The 27,869-nt window shown below is 45.9% G+C and overlaps 3 protein-coding genes across 5 annotated transcripts in view; 1 reads left to right on the top strand and 2 right to left on the bottom strand.

The window, feature by feature from the left end:
* The window catches only part of KIF24 (kinesin family member 24), a 28,316-nt gene extending 27,305 nt beyond the window's left edge, over positions 1–1,011 (bottom strand). Inside the window, exon 1 of the mRNA XM_017819001.1 lies at positions 769–1,011. The gene's annotated coding sequence lies outside the window, so the exon portion shown is untranslated. The remainder of the gene's footprint in view (positions 1–768) is intronic.
* A 153-nt stretch (positions 1,012–1,164) lies between these two features.
* Positions 1,165–6,746, top strand: NUDT2 (nudix hydrolase 2). Of its 2 annotated transcripts, none has more exons than XM_017819066.1 (4): positions 1,165–1,289; positions 1,870–1,923; positions 2,516–2,674; positions 5,650–6,746. In XM_017819066.1, exons 3-4 carry the CDS (start codon positions 2,542–2,544, stop codon positions 5,961–5,963), a joined length of 447 nt encoding a protein of 148 aa, XP_017674555.1. In that variant the 5' UTR covers positions 1,165–1,289; positions 1,870–1,923; positions 2,516–2,541; the 3' UTR covers positions 5,964–6,746. The 2 variants fall into 2 exon arrangements, with proteins under 2 accessions (XP_017674555.1, XP_017674556.1); XM_017819067.1 differs by lacking the exon at positions 1,165–1,289 and adding an exon at positions 1,451–1,469.
* A 1,056-nt stretch (positions 6,747–7,802) lies between these two features.
* LOC108499339 lies at positions 7,803–22,815 on the bottom strand. 2 transcript variants are annotated; one of them, XM_017819063.1, is made up of 6 exons: positions 22,527–22,815; positions 13,926–14,396; positions 11,204–11,344; positions 10,745–10,810; positions 10,106–10,196; positions 7,803–9,759 (listed from the first exon to the last, which is right to left on the bottom strand). In XM_017819063.1, the coding sequence occupies exons 1-6, from the start codon at positions 22,579–22,581 to the stop codon at positions 9,552–9,554; spliced, it is 1,032 nt and encodes a 343-aa protein (XP_017674552.1). In that variant the 5' UTR covers positions 22,582–22,815; the 3' UTR covers positions 7,803–9,551. The 2 variants fall into 2 exon arrangements, with proteins under 2 accessions (XP_017674552.1, XP_017674553.1); XM_017819064.1 differs by having other exon boundaries at positions 13,926–14,393.
* Positions 22,816–27,869: the final 5,054 nt, after the last annotated feature.

Here is a 27,869-nt window from a genome sequence, read left to right as displayed (position 1 = left end):
CTAAAACTACAATTAATGTCCTTGCTTCTTTAAGCAGGCTTAGAAACAACTAAATATTGGGGGGGTTTTTTTGTTTCCTAAGAGAGTATTCTGGGGTATTTTAATCCTCCCTCCACACTAAGTATAGCCTGGTGACCTCAGCAGAAGAGGCTCCATCCTGCAGCTGATCCCAACAGCTGCCAAGAACAGCTGCACAGAGAGGGGAAGTGTCCACTATTGGAATACTGGATATTGGAAGCGTCCAATATCCATCCACGTGCCGAGAAAATAACCCACGAGTTATATCGGGAAAACTGATTATTTGAAAACCTCGCCCAAGCTGTTTCTGCCAGCAGGATTTACCAAACGGCTTCTGAGGTTTTATTTTATAATTTTAATTTTTTATAACGAAATATACAAAACACGCGAAATATAGTTGATATATTATACGTGAAATACAAAATATATATTATAAAGTGTTCTGATATTTTATGTAATGCATATACATATGTATTTTAAATGAATATTTAAATACTTATATTTAGTATGTATTTAAATATTTTATATATTTTATGTAAGTATGTATGATTATATAATACATGTTATACACTGATATCTATATTATATATAATATAGACAAAATATTTAAGTATATCTTTTAAAAGTATGCTTAAATATTTTATATATTACATATGAAATATAGAAAATGTGAAATATAGAAAATATAAAATAAAGAAAATACTATTTTAAAAATTTTGGTTTACAATTATAATAATGTATCGAACAAACCTCCGCGCGTCCGGAATTGCACCGCGTGGCTGACCGAGGGGGGATATCTCCTCTCATCCTTCCCCGCGCTGTCCTACCACGGCTTCCCCCCTTCTAGAGCGCGCCGGGGCCGGGCAGGGCGGTGGTGCGGGGGCCCTCCCCGGTCGCGGCCACCCCGGTCCCCTCAGGGCAGGGACCCCCCTCGCTCCCTCACGGGCCGCGGCGCCGCTCGGCGGCGGCCATTGGGCCGTGTCTCCATGGCAACAACGCTTTTCCCGCTTCAAACGCCCGCGCGCAGCCTCGCGCCCCCAGCCAGCCAATAGGGAGAGGGGAGAGGGACGGGCAGGGCGTGGCCCGGAGGTGAGAGACCAATCAGAAACCTCAACGAGAGAGAGGGCGGGGCCTAATGAGAGCGGGAGCGGGGAGAGGGAGGGCGGAGCGAGACAGCAGTGGTTCCCGCCCACGCTGGAGGCGCTGCCATTGGTTGAAGCCGCCGTCAGTCGTGCGCTGCGTCCCCCCCACTCTGGGACCCGGAAGCGCAGGTGAGGGCGGGGGGCTATGGCGGCCGCCGCGGGGGGACACGTGTCCCGGTTCTCCCCGTCCCGCTTCCCCGTGTCCCACCACACCTCTCCCCCTCCCTGGGCACGGCGGGTGACCTTCTGCGGGCGGGGATGGGAGCGCGGCCCCGGGGCGCCGGGCAGCGGCGTGGGAGGCCTGGAGAGGTTTGTCCTTGTCCTTCCCGGCGTGTACGGGAGGTGGTGCTGGTCCCCCGGACTGGTCCCCCGGGCTGATCCTGGGGCTGTGGGGGCCGGCGAGGGGGTTTGTCCTTGTCGTGGCTGATCGGAAGCTAACGGAGGCGGTTAAAGGGGTTGACCAAGAGAGCTGAGCGCCGTCCAGGGGCGTGGGTAGTGGCGAAGGGCTCCGTGCTGCGGTTTATCCCGCACTGGAATCTGGAGGTGTCACACGATGCCGCGCTTGGCGTCCCAGGGAAGATCAGTGTTGTGTGAAGTTATTATTTATTGAAGTGTGTATCTCTGTCAAAATGCAAAGCTTTGCCTGGAATCTCCCAGACCTTTAACGTGGATGACTCATCTCCGTCGCTTTCCCTCTTTTTCTGTATAGGGCCAGACATCCCGGCTGCGTGGCTTATTGATGACTGTGTTTATCACTTGAGAGGTGTGTTCCTTTACTGTTTACATCAAATTAATGCTTAATACACATGCCAAGAAGCTTTTAGTTCTGTATAACAGATTTATCTCTACCCCAGACAGCAGAGAGCCTGTCCTTTGCAATTCATTTTCTCACTGACATCCTAAGGACTTCTCTGCTGCAGGGCAATTATTTCTGTATGTCAGTTCCAGTAATGTTGAAGTATTATCTCTGTACGGGACCTTTCAGTTTTTGCAGTGGAAAAGGCTTTCCTTTTTGCCTTTGCTTTATAATTTTTTATCCCTCCCTGTGATATGTTTTGTAATATACCATAATATATCAACAGCAAAGAAATGTCATGCAGGTCATATTTCATGCTTCTTGATAACCTCTTTCTTCTTTTTTAAAAAGCTTTTATATAGATTCCTGTTGAAAAAGGAAAGGATTCTGGTTTTTCACATTTCAAAGATAGTTAATAAGATGCAGTTTGATTGTGTAGTAATACAAGGGGGTGGACAACTTTTAGCTCTGCTGAGATACATTTGCTGGCTATATACAAATAATCCATTTGAGCTCCATGTTTTGTGTTGTTCTTTGATCCCCCTGTGCTGTCCCACAGCTCTCGGTGCAGTTGGCAGAGGAGGAATGGCTGTGAGAGCTTGTGGCTTGATCATCTACAGGAGGCTGCAGCCAGCACCGTCCTCCAAGGTCGCTGACAGCATCGAGTACCTCCTCCTGCAGACATCCTATGGCACCCACCACTGGACCCCGCCAAAAGGTGATGTTTGTTCTGATAACACTCTTGGTGTGAGGTTGCAGACTGGACTTTGGCCCGGTGCTGCTGAGCTCAACTTAGAGAGGCAGTTACCAGCCCAGAGTAGCTGCTGATTGTGGTGTTTGTCTGATGCTGCTGCTCCTGCAGCTGCGGGGAGAGTTTTGAGGCTTAAGTCGTTTGCAAAGGATACTGTATAAGGTATTGGGCGACTAATTTCGGTTGGGGCTAGGGGTGACACCCAGTCGTGCTCCTCATGTATCTCACGGTTCTGGCAGACCTTCAGCACGCGACTGAGGTAGCAAGTGAATTTTTTACCTTTTTGCTCAGATCTGATCCTCTGTCAGGTACCACTGACCAGGTTGGTTGACCCGTGTCTAGTCAGAGGGGTCACAGTCTGCAACAAGGCAAACTGAAGTCTGCAATGGTACACTTTAAAACACTTTTCTTGGAAGTTGCGGGAATTCCTTGTAAGGGACATCACTGGTGAAAATCTCATGCCTAATGCAGTGGAGATGAGAGGCACAGATAAGGTGAATTCTCCTGTCAGCCATCTTCACCTAAGCCATCAGTGCTCATCAGTGAGGTCCCAAAGCAGAAGACAAGCCCCAGGACAAAGAGCAGCACCTTCTCTGTAAAGAAAGGTGGCAGAGATGGTGTTTGGCAGTACGCAGTCTCTGCCCTGATAACCAGGAAAAGTGCAGCACAGAAATACTTCAGGTTCCTTGCAGATCTTCTTACACACGGTTTTTTACCTTCTGAGATTTTTTCCTGATAGTTTTCACTTATCTTTTTGTCAAATGCAGTGCTTTTAAAGCCTAGTGCAGCAGTCTGTAAATGGGAATTTGCAAATTGGGAAAAAAAATAATCTTTTAACAGTACCAACTACGCTCTCCTATTAAGGGAAAGAAGAAAACTTTCCAAACCTCCCCCTTTATCCACTTCACCAAAAGCCTAAGGGAGTTGAGTTTGCAGCCTCATGGAAAACCAGAAAACTAAAAGACATGATTGATTGTTGTGAGAGGAGACCCACGTGAAAAGGCTCCCTGGGAACACAGTAATTCTGGAGAAGCAATTGAAATTACTTGGAGGCATTTTGGTATGGAGTTAATTGTCTCATGGGCATACATCTCACACACTCAGAATCACAGAACCGTTGAATGGTTTGGGTTGGGAGGGACCTCTAAAGATCATCTGGTCCAACCACCCAGCAGTGAACAGGGACATTTCAACAAGAGCAGGTTGCTCAGAGCCCATCCAGTTTGGCCTTGGATGTTTTCAGTGGTGGGGCTTCCACCACCTCTCTGGTGGCAGCCTGTGCCAGTGTTTTCACCATTCTAATGATAAAAAAAGTCTTTCTTGTCTGTAGTCTGAATCTGCCCATATACATAGCTTGTCTGTGATGTTGACATAGATTCAATGTGGCAGGAGCCAGAAGGTGACATTGTAATTGTCTTTCCAAGCACAGACGAAAGGCAGTTTACAGCTACAGCTGTACCTTGTTATTTTAAAAGTTCCCTAAGCAGCTGCAATCCTATGGGATTAAACTCAACTTGCTTGGATTTCCCCATGTGAACCTCATCAGCCTCATCTCTGCCTCTAGAACTGTGACTTTGCGCTAGCCAAGGCTGATGGGAAGGGAAGGGGATGTGGGGTTCGTTTTCCTCCTCAATATGTTGGAAGTGCATCAGTGGAAACAGCTGAGAGGATCTGAAAGCTGTGGTGCGAGGTGCTACCACCAGTCCTTTTTCTCCCCAGCAGGTAGACTGCACTGTGCAACTTGGAAACTTACTGAGATTATATCTGAGGTTGTCAACAGATATCAACCTCAGATACTGCTTTCTGCACAGTTGCTGCTTGTAAGAGAAGCATATTTTGCTTTTGAGTTGGTGTTATGTTGTAAGAGGTATTTAAACTTCTGGTGCACAGACAAAGAAGCGAGTGAGACCTGTTGCAAGAGCAAAACCAACTTCCCACATACCCCAGTTGTAGTACTAGAGTAGGCCTTTGGGTACCTGTGACCTGAGGGAGGATTTATCTCTGTAATTAAATTACGGATATTTGCAACCAGCTATGTAGAAAATTGAGTGACACCAGAGGCAAAATAAAGCTTAGGGTTTTTTTTTCCCTTTTAAAACCTCCCAACTCCTGGTATGTTGCTTTTTTGAGGTCTTGCTTGGCTTGTTCTATTTATGTTCTGGTCTGGAGCTTTCATGAGAAAACCAAATCTGACATTTCTCAACAAAAGTACAAACGGCTGGGGATGTGTTATATTTATCCGTTGTTTGTAGTGGCACCTCTCGTTCTGAGCAATGTAAAATAAATGATGTGTCTTAGGAGAACCATGCAGCTGGTGAAAGGACTGGCTCTGAGGATTCAGAGAGGGAATATGGGAGAGAGAGTATTCATGGGGGAATATGGGAGAGAAATAAAAAAAAAAAATTAAAAAAAAATAAAAAGATGCTGACTGCATAGATGAAACTCACCTTTTAAATGGGCATTTGTTGGTGCCTGGTCCCGTTGTTTCTGGTCTGTTGGCATGAGTGAGAGTTTTGCAGAACTGAGCCTTAAGCTTATGTGGGAGGGCAGGGTTGAGAGAGGATTAAGACACTTGCAGATGAGCAGTCTCCCCTCTAACAGGATGAAGGAAAAACATTCATAAGAGACTTGGTCCTCAGTATAATCTAAGGTGGAACAGGTGTAAAGTGCTCCAGAAGACTAGAGGAAGACTGGGAGGAAAACATGTCTAGTGCTGACCAGGCCACTGGGGGTTTCAGAAGGTGTGGGGTAAACAGTGATCCTAAAAGCCAGAAGGCAAAGACAAATCAAGACATAAGAGTTGGAAAAGCAATCCCTGCTCTCCGAATTTCCGTTTCGTCCCATATCAGCTGCAGTGTGCTCCCATCTCTGTCTCCCAGTGTTTCCCAGTTGTTGACTGGAAGTTTCCTTCTCAGAGACTGACTTTTCCACCCTCTTGGCAGGCCACGTGGACCCAGGTGAGGATGACCTGCAGACAGCCTTCAGGGAGACGCAGGAGGAGGCTGGTCTGCAGGCCAGCCAGCTCACCCTCGTAGAGGGCTACAGGAAGGAGCTGCACTACCCTGTCCGTGGCAAACCCAAGACCGTGGTTTACTGGCTGGCAGAAGTGAAGGACTGCAACACAGAAATAAAGCTGTCGGAGGAGCACCAAGCTTTCCAGTGGCTGAAGCTGGAGGATGCTTGCAAATTGGCAGAGTATGAGGACATGCAGGCAACGCTGAAAGAAGCGCATCAGTTTCTCTGCTCCAAAGAATAAGTTCTTCTGTGAAGGATAAGGGGAATTTCTGAAGGAAAATGGCCTGGGTTTTTTTCGGGGTTTTTTTTGTTTGTTTTTAAATTGGAGGAAGAACTACATGGCTGCAGAAATGTAGATTCCTCTGTTAACTCTGTAGAAATTCAGTGAAGATACACAGAACCTTTAAAGAGCTCGTGCTTTTGTCTTGTCTAGCTAACACAAAAAGGCATGATCTGATTGAAACGTGAGCCAGAGGTGTCTGAATTGAAACCTAGATCTAACAAAGACTTCCTCTGTCCCTGTCTCATTTTCTTCCTTTTTTTTAATTTTTTTTTATTTTTTTCCTCCCTTGAAGTACTGAACAACCACAGGTCTTTTTGAAAAATGAAACACTTGATGTATCTTGACTTGCTGATGCAGAGCTACAGAGTTGAGCAAATGAGCATATGGAGATTTTTAATAACAGAATTCTTGCTGCAAAAGTCACACCTTGCATTTCAAATGAGGAAGCAGTAGTTCTGTTCCCAGCTCCTCCACTGATATGCTGTGATCACTTGTCAAATCATTTCAGTTCTTGTTTGTTCATATCATGAATTTATGTAAATCCCTAATGTACTGTTACGAGAACATTTTCCATCCAAAAAGTTAGTAAACGGTTGAGGTACAGTTGGTTGAGATGGTAAACCTGAAGTTCTTTGGCCTCTTTCTTTTTGTTTTTTGATCTTTAACAGACATCTTAGCCGTACATTTTTCAGGGGGATGAGAAAGGGAAATCTATGTGGTTAATACATTTTCTGTACAGGATATTTAAGCTTATGTGCAATCTGTTTAATACTATCCGTGTTTCTGTGGCTGCAGCCACTCATCTTTTGGTGCAGTATCCGTTCATAATCTTAGTACCAGTGTGACAGGAGTGCCTTGCTCATTACTCTGTTATCTTCCTGTGGAGAAATTTATAAAATCCTTCTTACAGTGCATCTTTATATATATGTATGCATGTATACATGCATACGCACAAAAAAAGGATGCACTCTAAGGAGGCTTTTATACAGATACATATATACACACATAAACAACTTCAATGTCCTCCACTTTACAGTCAAGTTTTATTTTGATTATGAACACTGTTCAGAAGCATTTCACTCAGGTAGTCACAGAAGTGGAAGCACACAGGCTGTGCGATTGGTCTGAGTGTTTCTCAGCTAACTTCAGAACCAGAGGATGGAAGGTGAATCCCACTGTCACAAGGTCCAGCCCCATGGCAGAATCAGCTATTTTGGAGTCTTTCCTGATGTATGTTTGGCCAAGGTTCTTTCTAAGACCTCTCCTGATGAAGACTCACACCTTCAGTTCCTCTGTCCATACCTGGCAACATTTGGTCTCTAGCATCTAATGTGAGTAAACTAGTGAGAAATAACAAAAAGCTACAGACAGGGTGAGAGAAGAGTTAAAAGCCTGTGCTGCTTCAGTCTTGTTTTTTCATTACTGTTTGAGCTACATTTTAATCAGTGCTGTGTAAACAATGGTGTTGCTGCCTTCGTGTTTATGAGCAAGATTAACATATTAAGTACGAGTTACAGAGAGTCATTAACAAGTCATCAGTTCTGCCCATTCAGCAGTAATGAACATAGGTTCTTGTTGCTTTGGAAAGCAAGGAGCTGAACTCCCAAGCCATTATTTCTCTTTTAAAGGCACTGCTTACTCAGTGTTCCCAAAGTGTGTCCAGATTTTGGAGGGTGACCAGTGCTGTGCACTGTGAGGTGATGTGCTCCTTGGACAAAATTTCAAAGGCAGGCATCTTAACTCTGGTAGAAGAAGGTATAAGGGTTGTAACTGTGATAATTGGTGAGGGGTTGTAACTGTGATAATTGGTGAGGCACTTCTTGTGCATTTTGAGATATTTATGTACAGAATGCATTCCCACAAATTTTCGAAGTAAAATGATGCTTGCACATTTGGAACCTTGACCCCAAAGTCTTTGAATTTGTTTTAAAGTGGAAACATTGGAAAGTCAGAATTTAACTCTGATTCTTTTTTGTGTTCCCTGCTCACTGGTGAAGAAAGAGTTCTTCCTCTGCCCATGTCTAGTAGTAAATTATTTTTCCAAGGAGCGTCTGGGAAACCCTCCAGTAAATAATTAAGGAATAATATGCCTGGGGAAGACATTTATTTCTGACCTCAACAATTTTCATGCTCTGAACCCAATAGGGCTTTTATTTTCTTTCTTGAGAACAGTTAAGTTTTTGCTTGTAATAGTATCTCATGGCAGTAAACCTTTTACCAAGCTGTCGATCTATATTTAAAAAGAAAAATTTAAAAAAGGAAGAGACTTTAAATTCCCTAGAGGAACCTTATTTCTGCCATAGGTTAAATAAAGTCAAACTCTAGAAAAGTCCAAGCTACACTGAAATAGCAGAACAACCTAATTTAGGTAAAGTGAAAAGAGTTGTTCTAGTAAGAGACATGAGGATATGGTTTTCCTTGCTCTGCTGAACGAATACACTGACACAGCTCATACCTGTAATTTCCTGGTGTTAGTATTTCTTTGTCCAAGTAACTCCTGACTTATAGCCATGATTACATCATCTCAAAATCAGAGAGAAGAAAAGCATAAATTCGTGAATATTAGGAAAGCACTAAGACATTGCAAGTTTCCCCGAGAAAAGACCAGGACTGAGTGTGACAGTCACAGGTAATTACCCTCAAACAAGAAGTGTAAAGGCTGAAAACAGTGTCTTAACTCCTGTCTAGAAAAAAACCCCAAACTATATTACTGCTCTGATGGGAGCAATATATCTGTTCATTGAGTATTTCATGTGATTATAGGAGATCAGAGACTGAAGCTGGTATAACGTGGCTCTATATGCAATATCCCCAACAAGCATGACTGACATTACCTGCCAGTCTGTTTAATAAAAGAGGATGTGTGTTTTAATAAGGTTTTGTACATCCTAAATAGGGAAGTATTTGGAGAGACACATGCTCTCTCAGCAGGGCTCTTGCAGACATGCAGAGAGGACAATGGACTGCTGCCTTTTAAGTTAGAAAAATTGCTTGCTGTTACTTAATTGACAACTTAGTGGGGGTAAGTATTTTGGCAGATATCTGGAGGAGACTATAATTTTTTGAGTTCTGAAAGTAGTGCTTATTAGTTATATTCTCACACTGACAACATAACCGACAGGTTCCTGTGCCTGTTGACAGCTAGTTTTGTCTTAAAAAGAATTTATGGATCATCGAGATTTCATTTTTTTCCCTTATACCTTATCTTCAGAGATTTACTTTCTCATGTGCTCAGTAATCTAGAATTTCGGTTCAATGAGCAGTTGCAGCTGGTGAAAGTCTCAGCTTCATTTAGGTAAACCTGGGCTTTGTTATGGGTTAAAGCAGCTCTGGAACTGCTAAGCAGCATGTGCCTCTACAAACCAAACAATCTACTCTGCTTGCTTTAACCCTGTGCTGTGCAAGGAGATTGTACTCAAGTGTTCAAAAAAAACCAAAACCAAACAGTGCTTACTGTTGAAACAGCAAGGGCAGAAAGGCCGTGGTGGCATTCTTCCTGGTTGGAAGAGTGACACGGGGTGGAACAACAGCTCTGTTACTTTGAAGCTAGTCCATTTGATAACTGACATTGTCAAAAAGAGGAGTGACTGTCCCATCTTTCCACTCGATGAGGATCTCTCCGTGCCTCAGGGAAGGGGAGCGGGATGGTGGGAGGTACGGCTGGGGACCCCTTCGTAAGGGAGTTGGCTCCCGTAGGTCAACTCTGCTGCTGTTGGCTGGAGAGCTCTTCAGGGCGGAGAGGATTTTCTTCTTCCTGGGAGGAGAGAGAAGAGGGTACGTAACTGCACCCGCCTGTCACTTGGCTTCACTGGTAACGCCACATCCTCCAGGGTGGTGTGAGCTGTGCAGGAGAGGAGCAGCCAACTCCAGTGGCTGCATTTGGATGGTTTAGTGAGTGGGACGGATAAATGGGGTGGCAGAGAGGAGGTATCACCGAGGGTGACATCACGGGTGAGCAGACCCATCTGCTGAGAGCCAGAGACTTCAGGTGTGAGATGGAGAAGGGCAGTGCCACGAGCAAGACTTTTTGGGTTGAAATGCTCAAGTTTTGTTTTAAAGTACTGTTCATGGCAGACTCAATGAACCTGAATGTCACTTACTTGTTGTAGTGAACATTGAGTGTCAGTATTATTAATCCCAGTATGAATGCCAAGGGGCTGAGGACCAGCATGGCTGTCTTCCAGTTGGTGCCTGAAAGGGTATCATAGAAAGCATCAAGTGTTTGCTGTACCTATCCCTGCTCTTATGCAATACCCACAATTGACACAAAAAAGCACCTGTAATGTCTCTAAAGACTGGCAGATACCAGGAAAAGTGTTTTGTCTACAAGATCAACCTCTTACAGCTGCTTTACACTACACAGCACCCCTCTATTGAAAATGTCCACAAAAGGATTTCTTTTTTGCTGTGAAGACAATAACTATTTGTGCTTCTCCTCTCCGCAGCTTTCTGATACAAAATAGGAAGTGGTGGGGGAAGGCAGCAGTGCTCGTAGGTAGGTATCTAATTCTTCTGATGAGCTGAAACAAAGCATTTGCATGTTTTTACTCCAGGCCTGTGGAGATTTGTTTAATCTTTAAAAAGAGTATTTCTGACAGGTAATTTGGTGCCCTACTTCCTACTAAGCATCCTCAGCAGTACCCAGGGGAATGTAGCTCTGTTGTGATGGGAAGGACAGGAGCACTGATGAACCTTCATTTACCTGGTCCCTTCCTCCTCTAGCTGATCCCTGGACCTACCTGCAAGCCTGGCCCCAGTGTTTTTTCCTCGATTTCCATGCTTCTTAGAGTGATTCTGGGATACATCTAGGGGAAGAAGCAGAGAGACTCAGATTAGAAGCTTCCAGTTGGACCAGAGAAAACACCAAATTCCTCCTGGGGCTGCACTGTAACCACAAATACCCTTTGTATGGACCCAGAAGGGAAAAGGAAACTGTATTGTTCCTTGGTGTTCCCCATCCACTGGTATTTGTTGCTCCTAAAACATCTAATGGCTGTGCCTGCAGGTTAAGGCTATGGCCATATCACTGAACTGCTTGCTAAGGGAAAACACCTCAGTGTGTTTATGAAAGCAGACCGTGGTACACATGGAAGTTTTTCAGAAGTCCTCAGTGCACTGAAAATAGTTGAGTAACCTCTGAGTGCTGCCCACACTTTCCTTCCTGCTGTTCTCACATATGCATTTAGAAAAGTGCTCACCCTCATTTGCTGGGATCTGTGCCTGTCTGGTCCTTATTGGAGACACTGTGCTGTTCCATTTGTTAGCCAGAGGTGGGTCAGTCAAGATCACAGGAGACTCTCTGTCCACGGCATCGATCTTTGATGAATCAATGGTTTTAGCTTGGAAGAAAATAAAGCAAAGATCTGTATGATTATCATTTACTTTTTGTACAGGAACCTGAATATGCTCAATGCCCAGCAAGGAAAGGGAACCCATTCCTGCTGTTTTGGTCCTCTGCCCTGCAAGGCAAACAGATGTGGTGCAGTAGGAATCACCTCCTCCTGTGCATCAGGGGCCTTCAGTTTTCACAGATTTTAAAGGTGAAATGAACATCTCGGGACTGAATCAACAACCAAAGCAGAGCTTGTTTTCTGGTGGTAAATACGGTCATTGGTCTAAAAAGTATGAGTGCAACACCAGCTATTAAAGCATGACGTGTGAGGAAGAGGCAAGAGGAAGAATCACAGCTACTACCAACTCTGCAGATGAAAAAATGGGATCAAAATGTTGCTAAGTAGTCCATACCTCTTGCAGGGCTCAGCAACTTCCTTTGCCTTCGAGTCCTACTGCAGAAGTAGGGCAAGTGGGAAAGCAACTGCTGCTAGAGGGGAGGTTGTGGGAATTCCTGGGGCAGCAATTCACCCCTCTCCTGCACTGATATGTGTGGCAAGATCAAAAAACCCATGTCTTCAGGGCTCCCTGCTGCCTATCTGACCCCTATCCCCTCCTGTGGCATTTGTGGTTACACAAGTGTAATTTATTGAGTGAATAACTCGCCGAGGTAGAACTTCTCTGTCGATGATCAACTGAAACTTGGATACGAAATGCCTAAACAAACACATAGGACTTTGATGTTGTTAGTGAGTGATCAGAGGTTCCCTCCAGTAGACTGAACCATGGGATTGATAGGATAATTATTAGTTTGCATGAGACACGCTAACTGGCACAACCTGATTCAAAGCCTGCTCAGTGTTTACCCTCACAACCTTATTTGAGGATCCTGGCTCAGAGGCAGCCCTGGGCTGCCAGGAACAGTGCCTTGGGGAATGCAAACGCTCTTTTCACATGCCTTTTTCCCATATCTTAAATGTTCCACGCATTTCCTAGCCTATATTTAACTAGCCTGTTATGGTATCTGATTTGTATGGTCCATATTTAACTTCATGCTAAACAAAACACTACTTGTGACTACAGTGATAATTACATGTTAACCTTCTAGTTGGCTAATTAAAAACCTTGGGAAAAAGGCCACTGTATCTTCACATGGCAGCCCAAACAGCTAATGTATCTGTTTTTATTTAAAATTAGATATAACCTCTTTGTGTCGAAAGGTTATACTCATAATTACTCATATAAGCATAATTCATCTGCTTATGCCAACCAGATTCATCACATTTTCTCTTTACTCATTTCTACAAAGCTCAAAATCTCTTTGGACCATCAACCTTAAAGTAAGGAATAGCCTCCTGTAAGGGAAATAATTTCTCCTCAAGAAGGTTGAGAACCTCATAACCTACAGAGGGGACAAACAAACCCAGAAAAGCCACTACAAACACCAGCTTTTTTCTGGTACCTGGAGTGGAAGAAAGGAGAGGATGAGGGGAGGAATTGAGTGTAATTTTCAGGTCTCACTTCTGTACAGAAATTTACAAGAAAAGTCCTGAAATCACCATTCTTTACAGAAGGGATTAAATGGAAGAGAGAAACAGACTGGACCATGAATTATCAGTGGTCAGCAGTGGGCTTCACTGAGCATGTGACAAATGATGACAGTCATTGTGGCACAGTGACTACGCCTGTTGTCTTTTAGCCTCGTGTCCAACACCTAAAACTATGACAGGAGCAGGGTTTCTACCCTTTTTGTGTCCTGTCTAGGCAGAGGCTAGTGAACACTCATGAAGGGAGAGACTAGATTCTCTTAGCAAAGATCAAGGGTATGAAACTGATAATATAAACCAGATTTTTTATAATTTTTGATGTCGTCTTCTAGGATTTCTTACTGCAAAGGCAGAGCAGCACACTGCCTCCCTCGACTTGCTGTGTTCACTAATCTCTTTGTGGTTACTTCAGGCACTGGGAGCAAGGTTCACTTCTGAGGCTCATGACAACACAGAATGAAGGTTAGAATTATGGTTTCATTAGTGAAACGTGCATTGTTCGAGGGAGATAACTGTACCTTATATAACAATTCTGATTTCGAATAACAATTTCTGATTTCAAATATAGCTACTTCTCAATGATTTGTACAAGTTTAAAAGTGATTTTCAGCTGCCTCCAGTTGTCTTGTTAACAAAAATGACCTCCCAACATACCAAAAGCCCTTTAAAAGACTAAAGCACCTGACTTTGTGGAACTGTCTTCATTGTTCTGGGCTTGGGAGGCTCAAGCAATTTCAACTATTACTGGCTATGGGCACCTGAAATATTATGTGCGTTCTGAAATATTTGCCTGTCATCAGAAATGCAGCTGGGGTTTAGAGACCTGATCCTGTAAGGTAGTGTGAGCTTTTTGGAAAACACTGAACAGCAGCTACTGGGGGAACCAGTGGTACCAAGTGGAGCTGAGCTGGAGCCATCTGCTCTCTCTCCAGATGGGGCTGAAGTGAACATGAGTTAGAATGATGGATGCAAGCCCAGTGTTAGGTGGCTTGGGTGACATGTAAGTTAGATGTTATCTGATGCTAAATCTACCTCATCTTACTTTCATAGATCCACACACGTGTGTCTACATCTTGTTGTGTTGGCTTGCTGGGCCTCCGAGCTGCTGTCCGGGCAGCAGCACAGATGGTTTCATCTGCTAAAGTCTTCCACCTGCTGAGTTTGTCCTTCTCCCTTGAGACAAAGACCTTGTGGCCTCCTTCCTGGGTGCTGAGGTGGAAGCCCAGACTCTGCAGAGTCAAGTGCCCCTTCTTGCTGCAGGACCACGCCTGGCGTTCCCAGTCTCCGCAGGGCTCCAGCTTGACCAGAGCGTTCTCCCGTGCCTTGTGGGCCGACAAGCACTGCTTCGTTTGGAGGCTGACAATGGTCCTGCTGTCGGGGTCCCAGCTCCACTGCTGCTGCTGGGAATGTGCCTTGCAGCTGGTCAGGCTGATGCTGTTGGTGTTGTGGAGGGAGACACGAATGCACTTTTCCAGGCGGGTGTTCCGTATGAGGAAGCCTTGTCCCTCTGCTACTGCGGTACAATCAGAGCACGGTTTAGTATCTGTGCATGTCTGAGGCAAACGCCTCTTCTGGGCACCAGACATTGTAAATGCCCTGGGGAAGGGGAGAACATAACCCACCAGTCCTTTTCTGGGTGGACATGCCCAGATAAACAGTTCCCTCAGCTTCCTAATTCCCCAGAATGGCATTTCTTTAAAATACGGAGTGTGTAAATAGCCCTGAGCAATGCCAGAGAAAAATAACAGCCCACGTAACTAATGGGGAAAAAAGCTTATCATCCTTCCAACCTGAATAATTCTATGATTCTGTGAAATACCTGCCTATATATGTTTAATTCAGTATTTCAACTGCTATAATTAGGTACCCATCCTTCCCTCCCTCCGAAATGATTAGATGGTTTGGGGTTTTTTCACCTCTATCCGGGTCAAATCTTCCTTATAAAAAAGCAATTGAAATTCCCCCAGTGCTATTCATCTGGGGCCAGCTAGGCCACCTTGCACTACACTTTCCATTAAATGGCTTCTGGTGATGTTAAAGCAGTGTTGAGATAAAAACATATTCCATCAGAAATGTGTAAGTACTTGGCTGACGCTGCTCATGTAAGTTTTGAAATTATCTTCTTTTCGGCACACCTGACTTTGGTCTGTGCACCCCAGGCATGAAGGTACCACTTTTAACAACCCCTTTGTAAGAGAGAGACATTACAGCCATCCCACAACAAACATACAGTTTGAGGCAATTTCTGTAATTGCTTGTTGCTTTTAAGAGCAACAGGTCCCAACATCTCAGATGACTTAGGATGGATATTGTTATGTTATGTGGACAATTGGCCCTGTTTTCAGTATAAAATCGTCAGGTGTGGCCTGTGAACATCCTGAGCAAAATGTTAAATGCCAAACCATCTGTCACTGATGTGGATGTACCTTCTGCTGTGTATTTTATGCCTAAGACAGAGGAATAGAAATAAGTTTCAAGTTTTTGAACATTCTGGAAATCTCTTCATTACAATTAACACATGGTAACTCCCAGCTTTCAGCAGTGACCTTTTTTTCCCTGTTTTCCCCAGGAGCAGAGTTATAAAAGCCCCATCAGCAAACAGTGCAGAGCATAAAGAGTAAGAGGACACTGAAAAGTGATGTTAAACGAGGACACTGAAAAGTGATGTTAAACAAGAACACTGATTTTATCTAAACTACTTCTGCAGAGTTTCCCCTCCCAGAGCAAAGAACAATACTTTTCTCTGTAGCAAGTATTTGGCTCAGTACCTGAAAAAATAAGTGACAGTATAAACAGAAGCCAGTAGACAATACCAAGAGTATAAACAATAGCTTAAAAGAGCTCTCATGTTTTTCTCTCAGGAAATTCTGGGGTTCGTGCCTGGGGGCTGTTAAATCAGAAACAGATCAGGCCTTTCTGCTCCTCCTGAATACCTGGAGAGAGGCAGCTAGAAACCACAGTACTACTGCACCAGCTCTGAGATGAGGATGGATGTGTCTGCACTGGTATATTGAGTTTCATGGACCTGTGATAGCCACTGATCCAGACAATTTCTGCCAAGCCAATGTGCCTAAATGGAAATTAAATTTCTAGGCTGTCTGTGGACAGCTTATGAGTCCTGTTCTCTTTAACCCTTTTTGAGGGTTGGGTGGAGGTAAGATATTTAATGCACTTTGGACTTGAGTTTCTGCCAGTTTCAAAGGGCATGAGAAATATCTCATATATAATCTCCCATAATCCGCGGAAAATTGAAATGGATGAACACAATCCCACCACCATTCCACCCCTGCCTTTTTTCCCTAGGATCTGAAATCCAGAATTCTCACATCTTTGCTTCAGTTTAACTGTGAGAAACCCATTTCCAAAATAATGATTTGAGAGCTGTCTAAAAAAAGTAACAGGGGAATATGACAACTGTTCTGGGACAGCTAAAACATCTGCTGAGCCCAGGATTTATGCTTAAAATGGTTTTTCTCATGTACACTACATTGTATTTTTCAACTCAGAAGGTAAAAAATCCCATCATTTTGTTGCTCCATCAGTATTATGAGCTCCTTCTGCAGTTCCACACAGCCAACCTCAGTTTTTATTATTCTCAATAATTTTGTGACATCAGCAAACTTAATTACTTCATTATTCACCCCTTTTGATTTTTTCAGCACCTGCTGATATCTTCACTCTGCTGTCACCATCGTCAACTCATTCCAGCTCTTTGTTCCAACCTGTGGGCTAAGCCTCTCTCTTACTCCATGAGAATGGAGCTTCTTAAGGGCCTTGGTGGAAGAATCTTATCAAAAAGCCTTTTGCAAACACAAGCACAAAGTCTTGGTCAGCTCACCCCATGTATGAGCTCACTGATGCCCTCATGGATGTCAGATGTCCCCATTACAAAAGCTGTGTTGACTTTTCTCATATTTTTCTGTCTGCCTGTAAATACTGTGCTTTGCTTTCACTGACTTTCCTGGTGCCAAAATCAAGCCTTGTGACCTGTGTCTCCCCAGGCTCTGCAAGGATCCCTCTTGAGGGGGACATCGTGTCTGTAATGCAGCCCTTTGGTGCTGAGGTTGCTTTAAATAAGAGTTTACACACTCCTTAGAAGTATAAAAAAATTGTCATCTTTAGTTTCCTGTAACTCAGTGTGAATGCCATGTGGGCTGGTCATTTGCCACAGAATTATTTATGATTTTTTTTTCCTCCTAAAACTTCCTCTGTTGCCAATTTTGCTTGATAACACTCTTCAAACTGCAGAGAGTGACTTCCTGACCATGTCTGAAGTGAGCACCAGAGCCAATGATCCATTCAGCCTTTCTACACTGCCCTACTTTCGGCCTTCTTATATTTATATTTTTGCCCTTTTTATATTTATGTCAGTTGTTTATTAACCTCCTTACCCCCACCAAATTCCTATTTCAGATGCGTTTGAAAATTTCCATTGGCAGTTTTTTTGTGCCCTCTCTAGGTTCCTCATCTAAGTCTCTTTCTCCTATGTTTTATTACAGGTTTTATTGTTAAACGTGCCAGAATCTCTGCTGCTTTTTTGCTTTTCCCTACTTGGCAGTGACTGTCCATTTGAAAGTTTTGTGTATTTTTATTACATTTTAAAGAGTGTTTCTGTTTAACCCAGCCAGCAGATGTGTGTTTTGCTCTCTTGTGTACAGCCCCTGGTGTTTTATGTTCCACTCTAAAGAACATGCCCCACACAGTTAAAGCTGGAGTATGTTTACTTTGAGATACACGTCAGGCACTAAGAATCTTTACTCAGGAGGCAAAATGACATTCTTTTTCCTGACATTGCCAAGTCCCCACTGTCCAATGGTCCAGCAAATAAGGCCATCAACCCTAACATTTTAGGGATGTTAACCTGGAGCAACCAGAGCATCCAGTGTACTCCCTGAGGATGGGACTCAGCGTTTCTGGAAAATACGAGCCTTACCCACAGAGCCCAAGTAGATGCCTGCTTTGAGCTGCTCATACTTGAACACTTAGGCCTCTTCATATTTTTAGGTACAAAATAAACAATTTCTAGCAAGGCTCTTGATGCCAGCTCGTTTGTCCTATGATACTGCCTCTCTGTCTGGTTACAAGATAGAAAAAGCAGGCAAATATAGCCCCCTGCTTCTCTGCAGCATGGCCACCCTTGGGACATGCTGTTCCATGTAGGATTAGGAACAAAAGCCATGCAATGTTCCTAATTAAGGTAATGCCACCAGTAAAGCCCTGGTTACCAGTAATCCCAGTGCGGCTGGGAAAGTTTCTGCTGTTTCTAGGCTTTTCTGCCATTTCTGTGATGGTTTGATAGAAGACACTTGCAAATTGTTCGGGGTGGGTTGTCCTCTCTAAAGGCTCTGTGGAGGGAACCAAGTCAGAGCTGAGCAAGCACAGGTTCCCAAAACACTCCAGGTCACCCAGGAATATCAGCATTGGCTTTGGCCTAGTGGGGTTCCTAACACTTGGAAAAATCTTTTAATTAGCTCAAATTCTCTTTGCCAAGTGAGTGTTTTCTGTAGAGAGATGTGTGCTGAGTCACAGTCAGAAATTTACCTTTTCCTGCCTCTACCTGACCTCAAAGACAGGTATCCATCTGCAGCCGCCATGGCACCTCTCATAGGGACTGCTTTGTGGGGACATCTCACAGCCCAGAAGAGCTCCCAAATGTGTCTCTTTTTGGGTACCACCGTGTGACAGCAGCTCATCCCGAGTGACCCAGGTAGTGGCAACAGTGGCTGGGAGAAACGTCTCCAAGCTGTCTGCTGCTTCCACCCAAAATGAAGACAGCCCTATGGGGTACCTGCACCATGGCTGAGAAACCTCAGATCCAGCAGGACCATGGCCTGACTTACTGGTGAGATAACCCGGAGAGTCTTCTGCTCATGTTAATCTACCTCCACTCTTCTCCACTGCAGCAGGTCTTATCTTTTCCACAGAGCATACACCAATGGAGACTGACCCACACAATTCTCATATACATCCCATATGTTTGTCTCCTTGCATAACTCCCCTGAATATCAGCTCTCCCAGGCCCCTCTTGCCTTCTTGGACTATTGCAAGGGTTCAAAGAGCATGAGATGGGAAGAGGCTTTGGAAGACTCACATCCTCTCAAGCTGCCCTGACAGCAATGCTGGTCTTTGCCCTAGCTCTAAAAAGAGTTGTGAAGGACTCCAGTTCCTACCAGAAATAGCTCCAGCCCAAAAGAGGTAAAATTTAACCAGAAAATATGGGAAAAGCCATCTTTAGCTACACAGACACTGTGGTGATGAGGACAACACCACTCCATACACTGCTACTAATTATGGTACTACTGGTACTACTCCCTTCAGGCAAAGATACAAATGAGATGATGCAGTAGCAGCAAAGGGAAACTCCCAGTTAAGGCAGGAGGATTCCTGGTGCAGGTGTTGACATTGCTCTCTTTTGATCCCTTGTAGGAATATTACATTGAATCAAACTGAGGCAATCAGTTTGAGCTACTGTCAGGTGTAGGCAAACAGGGCCCCGAGTGAGTAGGAGCAGAGCTGAACGCAGCCCATCAGCAAATCCTTCGAATGGAAACATCTCCTTCCATGCAAAGGAGCAAGCCCCTGTCTGCTGCCCATGCAGGACTCCAGCCCAGAGCTGTGGGATGAAGAAATTAAAAGCAGCTGGAAGGCACTTGCTGTCCTAAGAGAAGTATGATGGTATGTGTTTGGTCAAAGACAGGAAATTCAGATGTGCACAAGGGAGTGGTGAAATTGGCACTCTGTTTTCTGTTTTTATAACCAATACCAGCATGGCAGGAGGTGAGATTAAGTAAATTTTTTTTTTGCAGAACTGCTGTTGACTGGAACCATTTGCTTTATTTTGCCCCAGTCCTCCCTCAGCCTCCAACTGTACTTGCTTGATGTAAAGTTGAGAGACACAAATGTCCGTGTCAGTTCAGTGCATGTGGCCAATCTCCCTATGGAGAGGATGATGCTGGATGGAGCCTGGTGGGTCCCTGCTGGAGAGCAAATAGGCTTCTGCCCAGCAGAACAGGCAGAACTGGAGCTGGTGAGCACAGCAGCCGTAGGAAAAGAAGGAATGTTTGGGGCATGGGAAAAAAAAAATCTATAAATGATGGGAAGCTGGGGAAGTTGGAGACGTCACCACAAAACTGGTGCAAGTGGGGAAAACCAGTCCCTGGGAGGATATGGTGAGTGTCTATAAAATCCAGAGAGGTCTGGAAAGGATGGACAGGGGCTGTCTGGTCAAGGACTGATCCCAGATGGGACGGGGGGTGCCAAGGGACAGCTCACAGTGTGCAGGAGGTGGTTCTGTACCCAGGAGTTGTGCATCCTTGCTGCCAGGGAGAGTCTGCACAAGCCAGCAGAGGAGATCTGATAGCTACTGAAGAGTTAAACACACTACAGTCAGGAAATCCCCCAAGCTGAAAATAGTTGGAGACTAGAAAATTAAAGGGGGAGGAGAAGTCTCCTATAAGCTTGGCTTTTCTGCCTCTTCAATTGCTTAGGGCTGTCTTTTGAGTTTGAGACATGAGGGATCAGGGATCAGCCAGCACTGCCATGGGCTTGAGGGAGAGGAGAGTGGCTCCTAAGGTACGGGATCAGGCCAAAATGCCAAGCAGAGCCACCACCAGCCTCACACTTAGTGCATGAGGATCCAGAGTAGGTGTTGAATGCAGTCTTATTTCAGCAGTTTTCTTTCTGTCTGTATAGACACAAATACTTCTGGTGCTCAACTTCCCTTCGCCCACCCACCCCCACCTCACAGAGTCACCGTTAGGTTTGACTTTGTAAGAAAACACTTTAGCTCCCTCCCTGCTTGCAGGTACTGTCCAAAGAAACAGCTGTCAGGACCAGCTTAGGCAATTCCAGGATTTTCAGTTTCCAGCAGGAAACCAAACCCTCAAAGGTCTGTCGACAGCAAGCACCTCTGTCCTGCCAGCAGCCTTAAAACTCAGCAGCCTCAGGCAGGAGGGAATGGGGAGAGGCTGCTGCAGGGGGAGATCAGCCCCAAGCAAGAACATGTTTGTGCTCTGCTCTTTGAGCTTCTTTGGGCACTGCCAGGTGTTGGGAAGATAAATTCCTTTCTGGCAAAACAGTTGTGGTTTTATTAGTGGTCTGGCTGAAATGCAGCAGTTTGAGCACGTGTTTCACGGAAAGCATTACACTGGAAAGGAAAAGAAATGTCCTGTGATCCTCCATACTTTACGAATAAAACACAGCCATGAGGCTCCTGTTGTGTGGCAACAGAAAAAAATCACTTTCTTCTAACATTGGACAAGGGAGAGAAAGAGCAAGACCCTAAAGGCTACTCTGCTTTCCCAACATCCCACCGTGGTGTCATCTCCAGGTCTTAACCAGATCTCCTCTAACTTTTAAAAAATGCACATGTATTGTCACCCCTTAATAGTACAGTGACATACCCTCAGCCTGGGGCTTTACAAAATGAAAGACTCAGTTCACTGGATTTACTCTAATTGGAAAAAATAGCAGAAGTCAAACCTGTAGGAGTACAAACCTGTCTTTTGACCCAGGTGCAGAGGAAAATAAGGGCTGGCTGCTCAAAGCATCCCAGGGAACATGCACATAGAGATTGTGGAGCAAGGAATGGAAAGTAGCTTGTCAGAGCTGCCAGTCTGAGGGTTGTCTTTAAGCCATAAACATCCCAGCTTTGCAACCCAAATAGCTGTAGCCCTCTGGTCAAGGGATTTTGAACAGCTCTGAACAGGTAACCTGTAAAACTGCAGGGCTGTTCTCCTCTCAGATTCAGAGTCTGAATGAGCCTTGAAGCACTTCAGGGATTTATTTCAATGAGTCCCTTTCAACCTGACATCTCAGGAATAATAAAAAGGGAAGTGCTTATTAGCTTGGGGAGTTTTTCTTTTCAAGGGAAATAGATCTGCCCAGTGCCCACGATGGGATGGGTGAGACCACAGGCAGCACCACTGCCAGGTAGCTCTTCCTGGGCAGCGCCGCTCTGGCTCTGCAAGATAACACTCCATAGGACTTCTGCTTTTCTCATCTACCCATGCATGTCAGAACCAAGACTGCTTGGGTGCAAAATACTCCTGTGTACGATACAGGGTTTTAGCAACCTCAGAAAGCAGCTGAATGTTAACACGAGCCACTACCGGGTCTGTTCCACGGAGATGAGCAGTGCAGACACTGCAGCTTCCCAGTACATCCTCCTCCTAGACCCCCACCACAAGAGGAGGACAATTACATCGAGGTCCTGCTGCCCTTCCCACCACCCTCTCTCATGCTGCCAGCATGTTCTGAGCCCACTCACTTCTCCTGGGAAGGGGCAGATGGGGCAGGGAAGTCCTTAGGAAGTCACTTAGTGCCTGCCTCCCTCCCAGAGCAGGTTCATTCATCCACCATTCTTAGAACTTTAAAAGCACTTTATAAAAGTGGCTGGCATGATGCTGTGGTGTCCCTGGCCCAACCATCCCCGCACCTTGCCAGCCTGTCCCTCACTCTTCTGTAGCCCTGTGTTTAACACCATTTTAGATGCTGCCCTGAAATGTGCCTGGAGGCACTTGTTTTACAGCTAGTGGGTTCAGAGCTTTGCAGCCCAAGCAACAGTTCAGCAGAAAAGCAGGTTAAAACCTGGGAGGCAGTTCTCTTCCTACTTTACAGCTACCCCAAAGGAGGAGAAACTTACCCTCAAGCCAAGGAAGAAGACAAATACAGCCCAGGCTCAGCCTGAAAAGCTCCATGGTCTGCCAGCACAGCAGGGGAGAAGGAGCCCCCAAAGCCTCTTGCCCACGAACAGTGCCAGGCAGCTCACTTTTCCCCCTTTCTCTGTCATTCACAGCAGAAAAACCTGCTGGGACGAGAAAAACTCTTTTGTCTCAGCACTGAAGGCTTGGCAGCCGGCTTATCAGCAAAGGATCAGCTTGGAGACACGGTCCAGCTCAGCAGTTATCCCTTAGGAGAAATCATATGACGAGCCAGGATGGGGGGGGACACTGGACTGAGATGCTCGTGGCCGCCGAGCTTGGCTCCTTAGCAGCAGCAGTTGCTCCCAGCAATGACAAGCGCATGCTAAGCAGGCTGGCAGGCTGCCTTCCCGGGGCTGGGAGCAGAGGAGGATGCAGGGGAGGCCTGGCAAGGAAAAGCAAATTTCGGCAGGAATGCCCCGAGGGGCGTTGGATGCGCTTGCTGAAACCTTGCACTTGGCTGTGCTGTCATGGGGTCGTTTTCTCTTTAGAGAGAATTATCCCCACCAAGATGATTTTAGGGACTGTCACAGTTCCTGGCAGAGATAAAACCTCACAAACCAGCTGTGGGGGTCCTGGAGCCGGAGGGTGATGGAAGGGGGAGTTGAGCTCCTGGATGGGGAGCAGGGTCTTGCTGCGGGTCTGCCCTGATGGTCACCTCAAGGGTTGCTTGGGTCGAGTTTGGCTTTTCATGCATCAGTTTGGGCTCTGCACAGTGGGGAAACCACACATCCCTCCCAGAAGAAAAGCAGCAAAGGCTGACAGGTGAAGCAGCAGCGAGAGCTGTAATTTTGCTAGTGAGATACTCCCATTCAGCCACATCCTTTCCTTTCTGTCCCATATGCTGGCTGGGGTCATTCTCACCTGGGGTCATCCTTGCCTTTTAAGTGTCTCAAAAACATTTAAAAATGGTGGTTTCACTTTTACTTTTGGTGTCCAGTCCTAGTTGGCACCAATGTTGCATCTCCCAGCTCTGCCTGTGAGGCCAGGAGTCACTTGGAGGGCTGGGAATTGCTTCCTTTAGTGGCCAAGCTGTTAAATTAAACCAGCACAGTATTGGCATTTATGCAAGGGCATAGGCTTAGGCCATAGCCTTGCAATGGTGCAACTCTCTCTTTGCCCAGCCCTGGGATGATGGCTCCCAGCTTTCCCACTCTCAGAAGGGGGATCTGGCTTCAAAGTAGTCTGGCTTCTTCACAGGTGGATCTGCATATAGCAAGGGATATCCTGTGATCAATCAAAGGGGAAGGCTGGGGTAAATTCTTACCCTGGTGGGGTTGCTCCTGCCTGACTGTAACACTGTGCTCAAGAAAAATATCACAGAACTGGTTTCTTTGTGATTACTGGTTTCTTTGCCCTGTGGGAATGGGTCAAGCTGCACTAAATACTGGGCATTTTTAATTTTAAAAGGCACAGGTGTTAAACTCTGCACTGCGTGACTGGGACTGAAAATGCAAACTCTCCAGTGTGTTGTTGGGTGAGTGTGTCCCTCCCACAGGAGAAGAAGGAGAGGAAAGAGCTCAGGTTGAAGAGGCCTCTCCATTGGATGGAGAACACTGAAGCAAATATCCTGGTGAAGAGGTCACTGTTCTTTTCTACCATGGATCCTGCTACTGCTTTCACCCTGAGAGCTGGCATGCCTCCTGTTTCTCCTCCTGGCCCTTCTGTCTGTTTCATACAAGGGAAGCAGAGGCATGGAGAGGTTGTGATCCGCCCAAAGCCATGAAGTTTGCCTTGGAGCTCCTAAAGCCCAGATTTATCCCAATCCACTCAGTTGCAGTTGCTTTTATGCACCCAGCAAAGCCTTTCCCTGTATGTGCCTGGGGTTGTCCTCCTTCTGGCAGACAGGGGCTCTCGGCATTTTTGCTGTAGGGTTGGCATGGGAAGGACCATGCAGGGTCAGGCTACAGGTGTAACCCCAGGCCTGAATCCACCAGAGTCCCACAGAGGATGCTGAGCGAAAACTGAGAAAATAGTGTGTCCCCTACTCTTTTCCAGCCCATGATTTCCCAATCCCAGGATGTTTTGCAGATTTTTTGCCTCTGCATGATAAGCAGCTCAGATTTTGCCCTGGGCAAGGCCCTGTCACCTCCTTGAGGAGAATGATCACAATCCCATTCCCACTCCTTCCCTTCTTTCTGAAGATATTTAATCTTTCCAGGACCTTCCTTCTTATTCTGAGTCCCCTCTTTTCCTGTTGAGGGTCTTTTAAACTCTGTGCAAAACCTTCAGGAAATCCAGGGGGTTTTCTTCTCCAGAGTGTGATTCGAGCTTTTTGAAGGGTATCTTCTTGCTTCGAATAACTGAGAGGTTATTTGAAGCAGGTTAACAGAGGTTAACCTACTGTTAAGCCATACTCACTTCCTTGCCCTAAGGAAAGAAAGGAATGGAAGGAAAAGTCTTCATCTTATCTTCTGTGTCATTAATTGAAGATATTAAATACCACTGATCCTGCTACGAACTCCTGAGGGATCCAATGGCAAATCTTTTTTTATGGCTTTGGCAATCCCTTAATGAGATGCAGGATGTTCGGGCTGCTACTGAACAAACCTCTGACACCGGATTGAGGAGACCCTAAACCAGAAACCAGTGCCCTATATAAGCCCTGGAGAAAAGTGATCAGTCTTTCTGTCAGCATGGACCGAAAGGAATCAGCTGAATATCAGACACTGAGATTTTTAGGGTTTCAGGGCACAATTTTGGCTTTATTTCTTTTAAATGCAAGAAAGTATTTTCATATGCAATTGCTCTGTAGCCTTAGAGCCCATTCTTCCCCAGTGCACTGCCTTGCTTATGGCATGGTGCAGCCTCATGCATAGGGATGCTTTCTTCAAATAGTTTCCACAGCCTTTCCTGGGCTGTCCCTAGGAGACAGCAAACTATTTTCCAGCTGTGGCCTCTCCCACGTGGAGCAGGATAGTCCTGTAATTGCTGGCTCTCGGTCACGTAATTTCCATGTCAGTTAGTCCTTGCCAGCTAAGTCCCATGGAACAGCCTTGTTCTTGTCTCCATCGTCAGTTTGGTGGGTGCATTGCTTTTTCTCATCGTTTTGCAGCTCATGGTGAATTTAATCAGAGTGAAGTGACCATCAAGTGAAACATCATCTCCTGATGGTGGCATGGTACTAACCACCAAATCTTCAGACACCGGGGTCACTCACCAGACACTCAAATGCAGCCCTGTCTGGTCTGGGACAGACACTGCTTTTCAGCACGCAGCAGCTTGGGGAATAAGCAGAGACGAACATTTCACCAGCCTAAAACTTTCGGGGTGCTCAGGAACAGCATGGCCATCTGTTAGGTTTTGACTTCAGTCTTGGAGCCAGCAAGGTACTTCAGAACACTGGGGATGCCAGCAAGCAGCTTAAAATCCGAGCTCAATCCTGTACCCTTATTGTCATCCCAGAACAGAAGTGGCAAAACTTGCACTGGGTCTGCAGGGTGAGACCTGGGGTGAGACCTGGGGTGAGACCCCTGGGGTTCTGAGGGGCTCCCTGTTTGTTTGGTATTTTAGGAGTGAAATCTTCCTCTCTCCCTGGGTAATGTCCTTCAGGCAAGGTGCAAATGCTCATTAGTTTTCTTTTCAGCTCTCTGGCCTATTGCAGGTTTTCTCTGCAGTGAAACCTTTGTTCACAGAGAAGCACTTGCCATTGAATATTTATGAAAATAACCACAGTAAAGATCCTGTACCTCCAAGAAGGGACGCAGAAGGAAAAAGGTATTTTTACATACCAAAATTCTCCCATGGCTGGGAAGTGGAGCTGGTCTGGGATAAAGCAACAGCTCCAGAGGTGCCTGGGTTAGATGTGTCCTTGCAGATTTGCTCCTGATCCCATGTGAGCAGCAGGCTGAGACCATGGGGATCCCAGAGCAGATGTGCTCAGTCTGCCTGAGAGCCTAATCTCCCACTGAGTGTGCATCAGTGCCACAAGAAGTCCCACAGGGGCAGGCATGAGATGAATTGTCCAGGACTCCTCACTCTGGCAGGCAGTTGGCTTAACCCATGCAGAGCATGAAGCGTCCCTCAAGGACCTAACTGGTCCTGCCCTCATGGTGGGTCTTTGGTTCATTGTCACAAGAAAACAGTGACCAAGAGCAGTTCCCCTTCAAGAGCTGAGCCTCTTCATCTCTCTGCTATTGCAAGCAGCTCCCAGGAGCCCCCTCTCCAAGCAGAGCCTCCAGCTGAGCCTGGATCTAAGTGGGAGAAAGCCCAACTGAAACCCAGGTCACTTCCTGGCTTCTTCCTTCACCTGACATGAGCTCAGCTCACTGACTTCATTCAAAGAAGACTGAGATGACAGCAACCTTTTATTCCTCCTTTTCCTGTATTTCCACTTCCCCCAGTCTGCTCACATGATTGCACAAAAGGACCTTTTCTCCCCTCACCTGCACTTTGCTTATCGCTCTCTGCTCAGTTTGTTTCTCCATCAGGGGGAAGGCACCTCAAAAACTCCCAGGAGCTTCTCAAGAGCACTGGTCCTGATACAAGAGGGTCTGATGATCTCAGTGCTACCCCAGGAATGCCTGATGACCAGTCACCCCACAGCCCCAGGACAAGTCTGGCAATGGTCTCTGGGACTCAGCCTGAGCCACCGGCTCAGCAGATGGAGCTCCTTCCCAAGGATGTGGGCAAAGCGGCACTCAGCATGCAGTGGGACGCCGTGGCCACTAGCGGCAGCACTTGGACGCTGCGTGCAGGCTCAGGAGTCAGAGAGAGCTCTGAAATAGGGAAAAAGTTGATTTGGCAATGTTTTTTTCTACTGTCTTTGGAAGGAGGAGTTTGTTCATACAAGAGGACAGGAGTGGATCTTCCACTGCCTGCTCCTATAGCAATGAGGAATGAAAATCTGTGCAGTAAACTCTATTTCTTTCCTGGTGTTGAGGGACTGGAGTTCTCTGGATATGGAAAAAACTCAGGTAATATTTTTGCTCTAGACCTGAGCTGGATTTGCGAGACTCCGGGGGGCTTATGGCACTGTCAGGCTTGCACAGGGTAATCAGCTTTCCAGCAGCACCCTGTGCAGGCAGAAGTGAGCAGAGTCTGTGCAGCCACCTTCACACTGAGGTGAGCTAAAAACCCTCCAGGCACCAGGAGCCATGGGGAGCACAGCAGAGCCCCTCAAATCAGGATGGCTTCCAGAAATAGGCCTGCTCAGAGTGGTCTGGTGAGTGTGAGCTGGTGCGGGTCTCTCCATGTCGCTGGTGCATCCCTGCAGGATACAGCCACAAGCCCCCCAGCGGGTCAGACTCTGCTGCTGATATGGGGTTAATATAAACCAAATTCCT

Source organism: Lepidothrix coronata, unplaced genomic scaffold, assembly GCF_001604755.1.
Source record: "Lepidothrix coronata isolate B3197 unplaced genomic scaffold, Lepidothrix_coronata-1.0 Scaffold72, whole genome shotgun sequence".
In the NCBI taxonomy this organism is placed as follows: Eukaryota; Metazoa; Chordata; class Aves; order Passeriformes; family Pipridae; genus Lepidothrix; species Lepidothrix coronata.
Note: the sequence above shows the minus strand (reverse complement) of the source record. Positions and strands in the feature narration are given on the sequence as shown.

Bases quoted from the DNA above. Each gene is read 5' to 3' on its own strand.
- NUDT2 (XM_017819066.1), top strand. From the start codon at position 2,542: ATGGCTGTGAGAGCTTGTGGCTTGATCATCTACAGGAGGCTGCAGCCA. The intron at 2,675-5,649 runs GTGATGTTTGTT...CCCTCTTGGCAG, and splicing joins CCACTGGACCCCGCCAAAAG to GCCACGTGGACCCAGGTGAG.
- LOC108499339 (XM_017819063.1), bottom strand. From the start codon at position 22,581: ATGGAGCTTTTCAGGCTGAGCCTGGGCTGTATTTGTCTTCTTCCTTGG. The intron at 11,345-13,925 runs GTAAGATGAGGT...TTTTCTTCCAAG, and splicing joins ACGTGTGTGGATCTATGAAA to CTAAAACCATTGATTCATCA. The intron at 10,811-11,203 runs GTGAGCACTTTT...TTCTTCCCCTAG, and splicing joins ACAGATCCCAGCAAATGAGG to ATGTATCCCAGAATCACTCT.